The 16,343-nt window shown below is 39.8% G+C and overlaps 1 protein-coding gene across 10 annotated transcripts; it reads right to left on the reverse strand.

Moving 5' to 3' along the window:
- Positions 1 to 580: 580 nt before the first annotated feature.
- pbrm1 (polybromo 1) lies at positions 581 to 15,666 on the reverse strand. Of its 10 annotated transcripts, none has more exons than XM_034697630.1 (30): positions 15,439 to 15,666; positions 13,364 to 13,513; positions 13,135 to 13,232; positions 12,872 to 13,019; positions 12,623 to 12,772; positions 11,930 to 12,046; positions 11,773 to 11,841; positions 11,584 to 11,682; positions 11,417 to 11,502; positions 11,242 to 11,327; positions 10,907 to 11,123; positions 9,766 to 9,907; positions 9,588 to 9,682; positions 9,219 to 9,498; positions 8,909 to 9,014; positions 7,603 to 8,242; positions 7,262 to 7,473; positions 6,991 to 7,176; positions 6,616 to 6,773; positions 6,255 to 6,506; positions 6,020 to 6,165; positions 5,571 to 5,728; positions 5,303 to 5,486; positions 4,859 to 5,060; positions 4,553 to 4,754; positions 4,284 to 4,436; positions 3,342 to 3,503; positions 2,889 to 2,935; positions 2,093 to 2,300; positions 581 to 971 (listed from the first exon to the last, which is right to left on the reverse strand). In XM_034697630.1, exons 2-30 carry the CDS (start codon positions 13,502 to 13,504, stop codon positions 808 to 810), a joined length of 4,908 nt encoding a protein of 1,635 aa, XP_034553521.1. In that variant the 5' UTR covers positions 13,505 to 13,513; positions 15,439 to 15,666; the 3' UTR covers positions 581 to 807. The 10 variants fall into 10 exon arrangements, with proteins under 10 accessions (XP_034553521.1, XP_034553513.1, XP_034553529.1 ...); XM_034697622.1 differs by having other exon boundaries at positions 6,020 to 6,186; positions 11,242 to 11,321; positions 15,439 to 15,568; XM_034697638.1 differs by having other exon boundaries at positions 6,020 to 6,186; positions 13,463 to 13,513; positions 15,439 to 15,567.
- Between the last annotated feature and the right edge of the window lie 677 nt (positions 15,667 to 16,343).

Consider the following 16,343-nt stretch of genomic DNA (forward strand, 5'->3'; position numbering starts at 1 on the left):
CCAAGAGATACCGCAGGTCTTTTCTTCCTGCAGTGGTCAGACTTTACAACCAACAACAATAACCTCACCAAAAAAGGACTCAAGTGCAATATCTACCCTGTCTATTTATTAACATGCAATAATTGCTCAGCCCTCTTTTCTTACATGTGCAATATGTTTTTTCGACTCATCTTCTCAGTTCTGTACATTGTTTTATACTATGCTACAAGTCTGTGCACATTTTTCACTGCGTCAATGGTTTTGTAAATATTTGTAAATTTACTTATTTAGTTGTGTATATAAGATATGCTTATTTTCACTTCTTTATTTTTAATTGCTTATACCTTTTTTATAATTGCTATATATGCTATTGTTTACTTTATACTGTTTTGCACTGTTTACTTTGCTGCTGTAACACTTACATTTCCCCATTGTGGGACGAATAAAGGATTATCTTATCTTGTGATTTATTAGGATTGCTGAATTTAAAGCTTAGAGATGTGAATTCATAACCAGTGACAACTATTGAATTCAAGTACACTACATGCATCTATTGTATTAAAGTTCAAGTAGTCCCAAACCTCAGCATACACAGCCAAACTGATGTCTTCATATTTTAATCATGAAAGCATGAAGGCAATCATCACAGAATGACAGTCTTTTACAATAGTGCACTTGTAACAGTTTATCTAAGTGTTAAACAAAAAGCAGCTGAAATGACTACAAACACGTCTTCAAATGACAACACAAAGTAAACACTTTTAGTGAGCTTAATCCTTTTCCTGTCTCACAGGTACATGGGGATAAGAGGCTCAGAATACGAGCATGTTACAGATTGTATGTCTGACGGATATTTAAGGTATCTCGTAGCATCAGGTCACGGAGTCGCCAAAGTGCATCTGCCATGGTCTTGTGGGCCCCTTTACTCTTCAGCCAATGGGATGGTAGTCTGCTCTCTTGCTCTTTAGTCAGACGCACATCTTGTCTCTTAACTAAAAGGGCACAAATAAAGCATCATAAATAGAAGTCTGAACATTTTCATAATTACAATGAATCTGTTAAAAGCCTATTATAGAATTGCTGAATGTGACATCATTATTCATTTAATTGTTGTATTCAGAATAGGGATGACCACAATTAATCGATTATCGATTAATTGATTGTTAAGAGATTACTCGAAACAAGCATTTTTGTTATCAATTTTCCGTCACGTTGAACAAACATCATGTGGTCTCATATTACACTCAGCTGTCAGGGAGGTGTTTTAAGTTTAAAGCATGTTTCGATGTGATTCAGTTGTTAAAGGTGTTGTGCACAGCGGAGATGCTCTGCTGGCGGCTGCGGCTGCGCGTCAGGTCTCCCCGTGCGCTTTTTTAAAAGAGGATCAATACGCAACTGCTGCCAACAACAACACGGACACAAAGGTTGACAACTTTAAACAGGACATTTCCCACCTTTGGATACAAAGGCAACAGACAGGTGGGAAATTCAGGTACGCTATGTTTGCAGACCAGCAACATCAGATCCGTCTGAGCTTTTCTGCAGCTGGACTGATTATGACCCGGTTGCGCTCCTGGCTGACACCTGATTGAATAAACATGATTATTTTTCTCAATGAGAACGAGTAGACAGAAGACTGGACACTGGGAGTCTGAAGTAATTTTCTGTTATTAGTCTCAGCCTTCACTTTATAAGACTATGTCCGCGTAGAATATTTTAATGAGCCTGATCGTTGATATTCTGCGTGTCAAACATGTACCCGTATTCAATCCCGTCAGTTATATGCATTTTGTTGCTGTAGAAAATATAATTTAGGGGGAAGACAACGTATTTGGCCTTTTTTTTGACGTAAGAATAATAATGTTGTTTTTTTTTAATCAATTAATCGATAGTTGATCGTTAACATTTCCAAAGATCGATCACGGAAAATACTTAAAATGTACATCCCTAATTCAGAATGTAAAACATATTTAAATGCATGTCTTAGACTACAAGAGGATTATCAGTAACATCTAAAAAAAGAAAAAGGACCAAGAAAAAAATCCCTGTCAAGTTATATACACAAGTGTGATTGGCTTTTTTTGTTTAATCACTGAAAATAATCAATATTAACCTGAGAGAGCGTGGTCCCACTTGCTGATGGTGGAGGACTCTGCAGTGAGTCCCTCGATGTATCTGAGGTAAGCCTCAGAGTGGAGCAGCCGCTGAGTCTTGGCTGGTGGGGATACGAACACTGGAGTGGAGGGCTGCTGGAGAGCCGGTTGCCCAACGTGGCCTTGTCCAGGGTAGGGTGGTGGAGCCTGCTGCCCTGAGCAACCCATCTAATAGAAATATTAAATAACTATTATTTTTTCACAGCAGTTAATCTTCCTCATTATATTGATTTAAACATTTTTAATCATCTCCTAAATGTCACAAGTGTTACATTGTGGATGTGCATGTTTGCTAATCATAGCTGTAAGGAGTAATTTTGTCATCAAAGCAATAGCAGATTTAATGCGAGGGGCAAGGGAGGTGTATTCTTGGTTGATGTACCTTACAGGGCCCCATGAACTTCTGACATGTTAAAATGCTGTTTTTTGAGTTGTTTATTTTTTTAAACATTAATAAAATTGAGCAATTAAATAAGCTGTATTTTTTATAATTTGATAAACTTGGCAAGTAAGTAAGAAAGTTACAATGTTACAATGTCATTTAGCAGAAACTTTTATCCAAAGCGGCGTACATACAAGAACTAAAACCACACAAGCAAGGATCTTAAATGTGCTTAAATGTTTTCTGAATTCATTTCAGAATATATAAATGTGAACAATTTTGTTATGTTATTAGCAATGCAGTTAAATATATATAGACTCTGGTCTTACAAATGTTTTGCAAGGATAACTTTCTCATAGAACTCTATAGCTTACCTGGGATCCATGCATGTTTCCTGATCCACCTGCCATGCCACCGACCCCTGTGGCAATATAACCATTATGAAGACAGTCAAAAAATGCAACAGCCACTTGACATTGATTTACATAGAAGCAGCTACATAAAGTCCAAAAGCAAAATTCAAAAGTTTCGTTTCAATCATTTCCAACATTTAGGAATGCCAATTATACAAACATTTATTTAACTACTAATGTTTAATTTACTTGCTCATTGAAAGCACTGCTTTGTCTGAATGACACATTATCAGTAGGCTTACTGGTAATGAGCAGAGCAAAACAAAGCCAAAGTTTAGGCTTTATGCACTCAACTGATAAGTCATCAACTCAAAAGACCTCAGCCTATTGGTACAGGTAGCCCCTCCAGCAAGTCAGACTAGTAGACAGGAAGCAACTGCGTGGCAGGCGGGGTGGCTATGATGGCACTCTTACCAAAGTATGGCATTCCAGGAAACCCAGGCAATACAGGCAGGAGATGTTGGGGAAAGACAGGCACCCCCATGTGATGTGGTGGGATGCCAGTCATACTAACCATGCTGTCAGTGTGGCCCCGCGAGAGGTGCATCATAGCTAACCTATGTCTCCCCATCATACCTTGTTAAGAACGAGAGGTAGTAACACAAGACAGCAACATGCATCAGTCATGCATCCACTACTTCACTACAAAGCATGGTCATATCTATCAGACCCATGTATGGCCTCTAGGCTGAGACCAATTCTTCAATGATCTCAGCTCAGCCCAGTTATCTTTCATAAATACAAAATAAAATATAAATGAAGTTTCTAAAATGTATATCTAAATCCTAACCATGCTACTTAAGAAGAGACTATTTAGGAGAGTCAAACTGTATAAAAAGAGATGAAAATGCAACATTGTGATTATTAAAACAACAAAGTGATAAATTGACGATTACTTATATTCCTGGTTTTACAGGTTTGATATAGACAATGCTAATGTACAGCACCTTGGCTCTTCACTTCTTGCAAAATTTGGCCATTCTAGAAAATAATTTAAATAGGTCTGATATAAATGACTTCATTCAATCAACAGATCATGATGAGGGATATGAATGAAAATAATAAAAAAAATGAGAAAAGCATAATAAAAACAACTTGATGCACATGCACTACTGTCAAGCACTAATTCATTTTTAAGTCCTTATTCTTAATTGGTGTACAACTTCATTTTCTGCATTCAGATACAGAACAGAGCGCTGTACAGCAGTCAAGAGGTCGGCTTAATAAATGATGTTAGAGGCACAAACACAGGAGTGATTAGAAGACTAAGAGAGTGTAAACATATCTAGCAGTTCAGCTTCTTATTCCAGCCTTCTAGTGTACACTGGGGATCCATCTGCATCTCTGAGGGGTTACCTGACACAGGCGTCATGCTGGGATTTAGCATCCCCATGGGGGTTGGGGGAGGCACCACCCCCATCAGAGCCCCTACTGGGGTACCTGCTCTTGGGGACGTCTGATGATGAGCCCTGTCTCGCTCCTGCTGCTCGGCCACTTTGGCTGCTCGCTCTGGAGAACAATAAGACAGGCGTTGGGTGTTGACTGTGCATGGTTTATAATTCTTACATTAACATTAACATCTGTAAAAAAAAGACTCGAATGATAATAAAAAATGAATTGCTTGCCTTCGTATTCAGCTTTCTTGGACCCCTCCAGGTTTCGCCACTCTGTCCCAACAAGACGACTCAGCTCCCCGAAGGAGAAGTCTGGGTGCTGGGCTTTAATGACCGCCCGCATCTCACTGCTGAACAGGATGTAGCCACTCATGTTGATTTTACGCTTGGAGCCCTCCTTCTTTGATAGTCCCTTCATGGATTTGGGTGTTGACTGCAACCAAGCACAAGAGGAACATTTACAGGAATCCCACAAGCAACATAATCGCCAGTTGACAGAAAAGAATGACAGAGTATGTATTTTACTTCCACCCTGACCTGTGGAGGAGTGTATGGCATGATGTCCATATCACTGGACATGGATGATTGCATCTGAGGATGAGACTGGTCCCCAAGCTCGCCATCATCATCGCCAAGATCCTCCAACTCCTCATCCGTCATATCAGCAAATTTAGCCTCAAGTTCTTCGATTTTCTTATCAAGAAGAGGGGATGGCTCCTTCTGGGGCACAATGAGCTTCCTGCACAACACATTTACACACAGGTACTGTAGTATTCACCTTTGTGAAGAAACTCCTTATTTGGTAAGAAGTGGCTGCTATACTTTCAGTTGGTTATTCTTTTAAGTTGAAAACAGGCATAGTTGACAATAAAGGAACACAACAAGGTTTATAGTGGATATTTTTGGACTGCATTATGGGTCCATGTATTTAAATTGTAGGATATATTCTAAGTTTGAATAGGTACTGAAAAGTATTTTCACCTAAAATAGTAGATTTCATCCTCCACCACTTTTCCAGAGAGAGAAAAGCGCTTCAGACCTTTGAACTTCTTCATTTGCTTCTCACTCTCAATGTAGCGGCTCTCACAGAGCAGAACAGCCTCTTCAGGAACTTCAGTTGGCCGACAGGACAGGTAGTCCTTGAATGATGACACCACACACTTTCCTGTGGGACAGAAAAATTGATTCAGTGCATGCATTTGATGATCTGTTTGCTGTTGGCATTTAGTTCAACTGGTAAGGAAGGCACCTATGATGCAGGTCATAGGACAGGTCTCCTCAAGGTTGCTCAAGAACACTTCCTTCTTGTAGAACATCTTGGTGGGCTCGTGCTCGGTTTCCTCAGGATGGATGAAGATTGGACCGAAGAAGTAGCCCGCTCCATCTCGCATCCACATTTTCTCAATCCTGTTTTATATGATGGAAAAATAAGCTACATTATAAATCAAAGACAGTTTGTGTATTTAGGAAAACTATGAAGCTGTTGGGTTAAGCTTCCTGTGTTCCATCAATAGCACACTACAGGGCTCCTGTCAAGACAATTCTTATATAAAAATGTAAAACTAATTCCATTATATAATAAAATGTCAACATTTTCAAAGTGAAACAAAATGCTTTTGTCCATAAAGGTCATTATCATATATTTAAGTATAGAATATTGAAGGCATGTACTGTAGGGTATAGTTGTATTTCCTCTACCTGCCCACTCTGTGGCGCACTAGTCCATGTGAACCAATGTAAACACAGTCTCCTGCTTTCAGCCACATGTTGTTGTAGCAGAGCTGCTCATAATACTGACATCCTGGCTCCCCATTGGTCATATCCATTGGAACATCCTCCCTCTCCTGCAGACACAGATTGTTGTCCTGAAAATAGTCTTTGTTATTTTATCTGTACTCTAGTCATTGTTCAAGAAAAAACACAACGCACTCACCTTGTCTACAACAACATCTGTCATTTTGCTTTCATCAGTCATCTCCTGTGGTTTTTCCTCCTGTTTAGGGGCAAACATGGACGCCACACGGACAACAGGCAGAGGAACCTCTCTGGGAACAAAGCGGACCGAGCTCAGAGGCATGGTCCACATTTTGATCTTCTTGAAGGACTTGGATTTGGCAGAGTAGCGTGACTCACAGACATAGACGTCGTCAGCTCTGAAGCCCTCTGGGTTAAGTTTGAAGTACTCCTTGAATTCCACACACCATTACCACTCGGTCAACACTCAGAAGAAATATAAACATCAAATTCTAAAAAGACTATTTAACATTACAGGGAAAAAAAGAGGAAGGAATTACCTTCACAAACATGACCACACATTTGCCGAGAATCTTGCTGACAGGAGCTTTGTTGTAATAATCGCTCTTAAAAACTTCTTTTTCCAAGAACTTCCTTGTGGCGAGATGGAATGTTTCATTTGGTCTGTAAAACCAGCAGCCGTACAGCCACTTCTCACCTGTCATTTATAGAGGAAGATACCAAAAAATGAATAACAACCGTTCTTTGCGTTCAGGTGTATCTTGAAAAATTAGCAGTCTACAGAGAAAAAACACTGCTGCTACGCAACTGAATGCAATTTAAGGATTGGAGGATGTGTCCTAATTTTTGCTGAAATGGAAAATGTTCTTCTAGCAATAAACATCATAATGCCTTTTATGACTAGTAAAACTGACCTGTGTCGTCCTGCCAAAGCCGTTCAATGTAGATGATATGTGGCTGCAGGTTGGGCTCTGCAGGCTCCACATACACATAGTCCCCCACGTGGTACATGCTGTCTTTGAAACTGCAGTCCTGACTGTATGTGCGCTGCAGGGTGGACTGCCACGAGCCTCCAGCAGAGTCCTCTCTCTTTTCAGCTTCTAGGGATTCATAATAATACACTTAGACAAGGGAAAATAGATGAGGGAACATGTTCTGATCTTTAATAAAGATTCAACGTAGTACCCCTTTTTTCCTCCTCCCTCTTGATTTTGTCTTCCTCAAACTCCTTGGGAAGCTTCTCCTTTTTTTCCTTTTCCACATCACTGTGCAGATGTTTGGACGTGTAGCTGAGAGCAGGAGACATCAGGATCTCTCCATTTTTACACAGCTCATCTCTGATGCGGATGAAAAACTGCTGCAGCTCCACTGCATCTTCAAAGATCTCTGAATCTGTCCTGTAATAAAGATATGGACTACGGTAACTTACGTTTTCTTTCACTTGAATAGGAGTGTGACATCAGTGCACAGAGAAATGGATGTATGAATGATTTGATTTTGGTACAGGACAGTCAACAGTACCTCACCTGTTTAATCGCCTGGCCTTTTCCAGCACTTCAAACATGTGGTCCTGAAACACGTCCAGCCTCTTATAACGGCCCCGATCTACATTAGTCCTGATAATCTCAAAATTGAGTCCTGGCTTCTCAGGATTTGCTGGATCTAAGGCGGGAATTTCTGCTAGTGAATCGCTGTAGCATCGTCCCTCATCATCCTGGTGGCCTAGCACAGACACAAAGAGGCTTCGGATGAGTTCCTGGATGAGACGCGGCACATCAGGCACATGGGTGTCATCTCCTCCCTCCAGGTCCCGCCTAGTCTCCAACAGCACCCTATGCAACACGAGAGCGTCACGGTATATCAGAGACTCTGGCTCATTGTAGGTGCAGGCGTTATTGAACATGAGCACAAAGTCCTCCACCAGAGCGTCAACATCCTGGTATTTGTTAGACATCATGTGGCTTTTTATCTTCTCCATGTCCACAGGTTTCTTGATGGCAATGTAGTAATCAGGCAGCTCAGAACGAGACGGCAGCCGAAGGAAGATGGTGCTGAGGCGCCGGCCTCGCTTGTCTGTGTAGTTCTTGACAGCCTCGTAGAGCTCATTCAACTTCTGCTGTAGAGGTGTTAGGTACTTTGACTTCTTCAGTGGGATACTGTTCTTTCCTGCAATCAGATAAATCATGTTAATGTAACTAACATTGACTGTATATAAAGATGGATGACACGTCTTAACCATCCCATTGTACAAAAGTAATACCAAAACTTGACATATAGACTAATGACATATTGCACTAGTGGCTCCTTAGTGGCCTCATTTACAGCCAAAATAGGGACAGATGGTGAACACACACTTAAATTACTGATCAAATGGTAAAGATCGCTCAGGCACAGGTACAGTTCACAGAAGAACAGATTCTTATGTTAACTTGAAGCAGACACTCAAAGTTATAGAAAGTTCAATGACTCTTGTTTTAGTGTTTGTTACATTTCTTTGCGCCCTTCTTTTTCTTCTCTGCTAATCTTCAGGGGCCATCTTTGTCAAAAGAGCTGTCAATCATGGCGTGATAATCTATATATACTTTTATAGTGTCAATCGCCTAATTAAAACTATATCTGTTTGGAAAGGGAACTTGCAAACATGGAGGCTGGCTTTATGACCTTTACTACAGCCGGTCACCAGGGGGAGCTCCATATGTTTTGATTTCACTTTAGAGTGAGCTGTCATGTTGTTTGTCTATTGCCACTGATCTTTGAAAAATCAAAGGTAGCAAACTGGGATGTCTGCTTGGATTTGATTAATCCAGGTGAGAGAAAAAAAGGCTGATTTACTTATTTTCAACTTTGGTGACATTATGTCATCATCATCCGTCGCAGGCCCAAGATCTCTGCGTCTGTCTTTCATAATCTTCTCCAGGACATCAGCATCGTTGTAAACCTGAACACAACAGAGAAGCTTATATGAATCAGCCCTAGTAATTAAGTTTCTCTTTACAGTTTAAGTCTCTATAGACTTAAATGTGTTGGTTCATTAATAAACCAAGAGTTTTTCAGACTTTGGCACATCTTAGAAACTCTATATACAAGAAATTAGAAGACTGAAAAAGCCTGAAGGTAGACACAAATACCAAACAGATCATACCTGTGAACCTTCTTCGTTGTAGTGTCGAGCATTGCGGAACATCAGCTTCATGTCCTCCACCATCGCGTCTTCAGTCATGTATTTGTCCGAGCGGATGTTGTGCTCTATATTCCTGAGGTCCATGGGTTCCAGGATGACCTTGTAGTAGTCGGGATAGTCTTTCTTTGAGGGTTTCACCATGAAGAGGTCACACAGTCTGCGACCTGTGCCAGCTTCACGCGACTCAGTCACACAAGCTAGGAGAGTTTTCATTCGGTTCTTCTTTGTGTTCTTCTTGTGGCTGGAAACAAAATATAATACAACCATCAGTCTTTACCCAAAAACAAGCTGCTGCATGTTATTGAGCGAGTCAAATGTGTAAGTGCAAACCTTTTTCTTTTTGTGCTGCTGGTGTCAGACGTGGCAGAGGAGAGCATGCTGTCTCCATCATCATCATCTCTCTGTAAGAGCTCCTTCCTCTTCATCTAGACAAATAAGAAGTAACACATGACGGTTCAAACGTGTCTTAGGATACACAAAACTGAAACAAGATTACAGGGAAACTGACCTGCTGAATCTGCTGGAGTTTAAGTGCTCGCTTGTAGATGGAGGAATGAGGAACATTGTAGCGTTTGGCGTTCTCAAACATCAGCGTCAGATCAGAGTCAACATGCTCAACACTCTCATATTCATTGTTCTTCATCTTGTTCCTGTGGGGAATCAGGGGCTCTCACATTTGGGAAGGAGGGCACAGAAATACTGTACTGTACAGTGAGTGTGGTGATGCCACAGGGGTAGAAAATAAAAAAAGAGAAAATGTTGGTGAAAAAAAAATAAAAGAAAGCAGTGATGAAAATATGAACAATTAAGAGAAGCTAAAGCAGAAGCTGAAAGGGTTTCTGTTCAAGTTGTGTTAATGTCAATAAATTGATGTTTCTATGGCTAAATTTTCAATAGCAATAAAAAAAGACTGTGCCATAAATGTATCAGTTTAATTTATTTATGTGAAGCAAATTTCTTTTATAGAAAACCAGGTCCAGAAATCACATGGAAACTATGACAAATGTCACATAATGACAATGAGAAGTGTCTTTTTTCATTTGACTGATAAAGAAATATTAAACTGTTATGAATTCCCAATTGAATACTCCCTTAAAGAGAATCAAATGTAAAACATTACTATATAACATTAAATAAAAACTCTGACTGAGTACAAAAATGATCCCTACACAATCAAATCTAATCTATAGTGTTTAATTTACTCACTGTCATTCTGTGCTGGGAGAACATTTCTGCTATCTCAACATCTTTCCAACATTCCCTCCTCTGCTTGAGAGACTCTTAAGCCTCTTAAAAGTCCTCCTCACAACTTCTAACAGTTTTCCCCCTCAGGAGCTCTCTTAAGAGCCGAGTTGTTTTGGAATAACTTATATTTCCACCAGGATTTAGTCCTAACTATAATGGGAAATTCTTAGAAAACTTCATGATTCTATCAAATGTATTTATATTTCATTACAACGAACAACTTTGTGTACCAGGAAGTGTTTGGGCCCTAAGGTATGAGATTGAACTTATAGGTTCAACTGGTAGCCCCTCAAAAGAAAGACTTCTACACTGAAAAGCATGTATCTAGAAATGATTTTAACTTGTAGACAAAGAAATATGAAAACACACACATACAAGTAGATGAATATTTAGCTCTGTCATACTTGATCTGGTGGAGGCAAATGGGTTGACTGATCTGGTTGTAGTAGTCGGGGTAGTCCTTTCTGGAGGGCAGCTGCAGGAAAGGCTCAGAGATCAGCTGGCCATGGCTGTTCCTGGCACCTCGCACTGCCTCGTACAGCTGAAAGATGGGGTTACTCATTTCCATGTTAGAGGTCAGACTCTCCGCCTCAGATTCCCCCTCGTCATAGTGCACTGAACCTTGGTAAAACAAGAGGAAGGACTAAATAATGGCACAAATATCAAATACAGCTGCTTATTGTTTGCAGCATCTTTATCAATGCACAATCTTCATTGATGACATTCAGAAAAGACTTACCACAAAGAATGCCTTCCTCATCACTTTCATACTGAAGAGCCATGGTGATAGCTGAGAGGCGGTCTCCCTGGGCAGACCTTCTATTCCTGACAGAGCCCAACAGAAAAAGAGGACTACAGTTAAAATCAATAGGTAACAGTGCTTTATTTATCCCAGCAGTGTCTTCTTTTTTTACCTGATACGCATGCTGGACTTGATTGGTTCTCCGTGTTCCATCTCTGACTTCTTTTGTGCAAAAATCTTTTTGATGGTGTTCGCATCCTGGAACATAAAAGTAGGTCAACTGCAAATGTATCTGTTTATGACATCAAGCTTAAATCATATTACAAATAACACACTTACCTTAAACACTTGTGATCCTGGCTCATTGTAAGTTTTAGCATTCTTTACCAGCAAATCAATATCTTTTGCCATGGCACCAATACTCCTATAATGCCCCAACTGAATGAGAGTGCATGAATTGGACATTTAATATACAACATTTATTTCAAATCGGAATGTATATCCAACATAAGAGATGTAACAGTGTACCTGGATTTTCTGGGCAATGATTTTGAGATCTATTGGTTCCTTAATGATGGCATAATAGTCTGGGTATTGCTAGAAGAAGAGGGGAAAACTACACATTAAAGGCAGGACACTTATTTTAAAAGAATTTCCCTATAAATCATACTAAAGGTGCTTGTACCATTTTAGAGGGAAGCTTCTGGAAGAGCTCGCTGACCAGACGGCCAGTGGGTTCGATGTAAGACACCACGGCATCGAGAAGCTGCTCAAGGACCTCTTTAAGGCAGGTGGGTGCACTCTGTGACACACAATTGGTCACACCGTTAAGCTGAGGAAATACTGTGAATATTCTGAAGACGATTTTATCATGACAAATCCACAAGGATGACTTTTACTGTTCTCTATATTCAAAGTTATCTAAATTGTGTCCAAACAGTATCAAAATGTACATTTGTCAATGGCCTGAATTATATTTGAGGGATCCATCTGCATTAGTGTGGCTTTCTTTGTAAGAGTTACCCTGATGCAATCAACAGTTCTTTGAAACTTGAGGCCTCTGAGCTGTATGTTGTACCCTTTAATTAAACAAAGTACAACTGGTACGTAGGTCGTTGCGTAATATAATTATCAAGTGAGCATTGTCTCTAAAAAGCTCATCATTTCAAGTTAAAAAGGCTCATCATTTCAAAAAGTTAACTTTTCATCCTCTACTTTGCAAAATACGGCAGAGACATACTCAAAGTTATTTTTATGATAATCTTGTAGGTATACAATTTGAAAATACCATCATAGTGGCAATATCAAATAAGACAATGAGATTTGGCTCTTAGTACGAAAGATTCTTCAGCTGACCAGTAACCACTGGATGTTTTACCTCATCCTCAGTCGATCCTCCAGGGTTGTCTTGTGCGTCATAGCCATCTTCATCATCCTCTTCATATTCCCCTCGCTGAACAAATTCATTCTTGGTCCGCAGATAAAGGTCCCACAGTTTACAGGCTGCCCTGTACTCAGGACTATCAAACTAGACAAACACAAGCAATGGGGGTTTATGTAGGTGCATTGACATCATTTCATTTTCTGCCATTGAATAAACGTGTTACCAGATAGTACACCATTTTACCTTGTAGTACGTTTTTGCATTGTTGAATAACAATTGAAAGTCACTGGTGAGCTGTTCAACATCATCATACTCCTCCATCTTTAACTTCTGCTGGATCTTCATCATGTCGATTGGCTGAGACACCACGTGGTAATAGTCTGGTTGATTCCTAAAAGAGGAGCAGAGATGTTTCTGTGTCTTCTGTTTGTAGTTAAATGACTTGGTGTTCAAGGGAATTTGTAGTTATATGCATTCATATAAAGACCGCTCCTCCCTTTCCTCACCTTCGTTTGGGGGCCCTGATGAAGAGCTCACACAGCATCCTGCCCTGGTCATCCTTGTAATCTCTGATTGTGTTGTACAGTTCATGACATACAGCAATCTGCAAGGCAAGGATTAAACCGTTACAAAAAAATCCACATCCTTTCCCTTGTCCACTACTTAATCTGCACAAGGAGAATAATTCTGCCAGTATCTTAAAAGAATAACAATAACTGAAATTTGTAAAATTACAGGATCCACAGTTGGAATGTTTGAGGTCCTTCTCCTCTTTCTCCCAATTGAAGAGACTAACGATGAAGTCTGGCTATCCTCAAAATCTCCTCCACTCACACTGCTAGAGGGGGATGTCGCCCTCCTCCTTTTCAATGCCATGTTGAAGCCCTGAGAGACAGAAGGTAAAGTATTAACACATGAAAAAGTCCTACAATCGGAGCTAAGAGAATTACATACTCAATTTCATATCAGTGTACAAACAACAGAGTGACAATAGTTTCACTTAGGTGGCTGGCTGAGGTCTTAAGAACCAGTGGATAGGATTCTCATGCATGCTAAATAATTAAGCAGCTCCTATTTGAAAAGTAGTAAGCTACCTATTCCTTAAAGATTTCCCACAAAGTGTCCAGATTATAAAATAAAATAAATCTATTGCCATCATTTGTTGGAGAAGATAACAGATTAAGGGACCAAAACTGATCAATCAAGCAGATTCCTATATTGGTATTTTACCTGTAACTTGTCTGTTTTGCAGCCTTTCTCCTACATATTGTTCTTTCAAAAAGGGGGGAAAGTGAGGGGTACTGTGCCATAGTTTCAAAGTTCCACTCGAGGGATGGGAGAAAATATTGATCAAGCAATATATTGTTATCCTGACTTGTGTGATACGTTATCGTGAAATGATAACATTTTAATCAAAAATTATGTCTGGCTTAACAGATTTCCCTGCTAATTTGTCAAACCAAACTGTGACTTCATGACTCTTTGTGGTGGAGCTGATGACATAAATCCTGGACTCGACCTTTCAGGGGCACTTTTTAGTCTTGACTTAATTACACATCATGATGTTTAATTATATGATTGTCTTGATCCATTGTATCAGATTCGCTATACGGTGGTATTATGGTTATCCTTGGTAATGTATCTGGAATCATGAGGTATCCTGTGATTCCCACCTCTGATCCATTATACATAGTGGTCACATTATGTCAGTTTGAAGTAGGGGCCTCGGGGACAGCAGATACCCACAAGTCATGCATCAGACAACAGCACCCAGACTCAACTTTGAACCTCATTGGAGAGTATCATCAGGTACGGGATGACAGCATGTTATGGTAACCTCTGTGTTCAGCTCAAAACCAAACTCTCTAGCCTGGTGCAGACCACCATAAAGGTCATTGGAAAGACTGGCTACCCTTCCCTACATGCCATTTATGAGCTGTCTGCTCTTGGGCAGGCTCAGAGAATACTTGTAGATCCATTGCGCATCCTTTACTCTGAGGATGAACTTTTACCATCTGGAAGAAGGTCCCTAAGTGTAAATTTAATCGTTTTAAAAACTCCTTTTTGCCTATCTCTATTAGAATTGTAAATAGTAAATAGCCTGTTAAGGTTGGGACAGTGTTATGGTGCTTTCTCTTTAAGAGTATGCTGTGTGTTGTATGAAGGTGTATTAGTTATTGTATCTTTTCTTTTTTATTTATGTGCGCTCTTGTGTCATTGTGGTGATTTTTTTTAAAGAGCAGGTAACATCTACAGCACTGATGTCAAAGACAAATTTCCATATGAGGACAATAAAGGACATCGTATCGTATTGGATTTTTTTTATTTGAGAGAAGTTTGGTTCAATGCTGATTTTTTTTTTTCTTTGAAATTGCAACATGAATGCTGTTGCCAGTTCCACTATGGTTTTTCATCCCCCCCCCCTCTGCTATCATGATGCTTGTTTTAAGGTGCATCAACTGGAATGGCATTTCTATGATGCAGGCATGTCTGGAGCGAGGCTTCAGTTCACTGCCTAAAAATGTAAACTGCTCCCGCTCATGTCATCTGGCTACTGCGCACACATCAGCTGTAAGCTAGCTTAATGGACACCAGCTGTCTACGTATGTGTTAGTCACATGCACAGGTAAAGGCAACAGAACAGATAACGTTAGCTCGGGTTGACGGATGGCCTTCAACATCACCTAGTTTCGCAGCCTAGACAAAGACATAAACTGTAACTACGTCTAACGTTAACAAAGCCACCGTTAAAAACGACGACAGTTGATGGAAAACATTTGAGTTTATATCCCATGTACTTGTGTGCTTACCTTCTGTGAGCACGTTACTAGACCCACAAAATCTTAACCATCAAGAAAACCAATCACTTATCGATTTTAGACAGCGGGACAGAAGTGTCGAGTTCGCTAAAATGTTCATGCCATTTCCGGTGATGTGCCTTCACAATAAAAGCTTGGATTATGTTGACGTTATCGTCATTGGGTTTCCTATCAGTGCAACGTGTCGTTCACCCTTTTAATGTAATGTGTAATTATTTTAGTATGTATATATTTAAGCAGTGACCACGTATGTGTTGAGAAACTCTATCCATGACACCGTAGAAAAACGAAATACATACAAAACATCTGAGCGCTCACTCAGTGCTGTTCACTTCCTGTTAATTGATTTCAACTTTACACATAAAACATGTCATTAAACCTCCTTGTTCTAGCTTAAAAAAAATACTCCTTAACCTACCTAAAACTACATCATAAACTACGTCAGATGTTACTATACAAAAATATGGTAAGAAAAAAAAGTTTTGGTGCACTTTTCCCATTTGGCTACTTGTTAACTCGGGCTGTTTTCTGTTTAGTTTGACTATTTGGGGGAAACAGTCAGTAATGCACGCCCCACTTTTTCCACCTCCAGAGTTTTTTTTTGAATTCTTCAGATGTCTTCTGTGAGTGTCTGGGTTTCCCAAGCCGAAATCAATTTTCCTCAAATTACAAGCTTTAATGCAAACATTTTGTTATCAGACTTGTCTTTAAACAATCCTAAATTATATGAAAATATCACTGTTGTTGTTGCACTTGCTTTATTTTATTCCTGGTGTAAAAATAAATGCACGACAGGAAAACATGCGCAGGCTTGTTCTTTCTGAAGGTGTGTGTTGTGAGGTACGGAAGAGGATTAGGGCCATTGGAAAAAAAAAAAATGAAGGTCAATTTAAAAA

The sequence above is a fragment of the Notolabrus celidotus genome, chromosome 1 (assembly GCF_009762535.1).
Source record: "Notolabrus celidotus isolate fNotCel1 chromosome 1, fNotCel1.pri, whole genome shotgun sequence".
NCBI lineage: Eukaryota > Metazoa > Chordata > Actinopteri > Labriformes > Labridae > Notolabrus > Notolabrus celidotus.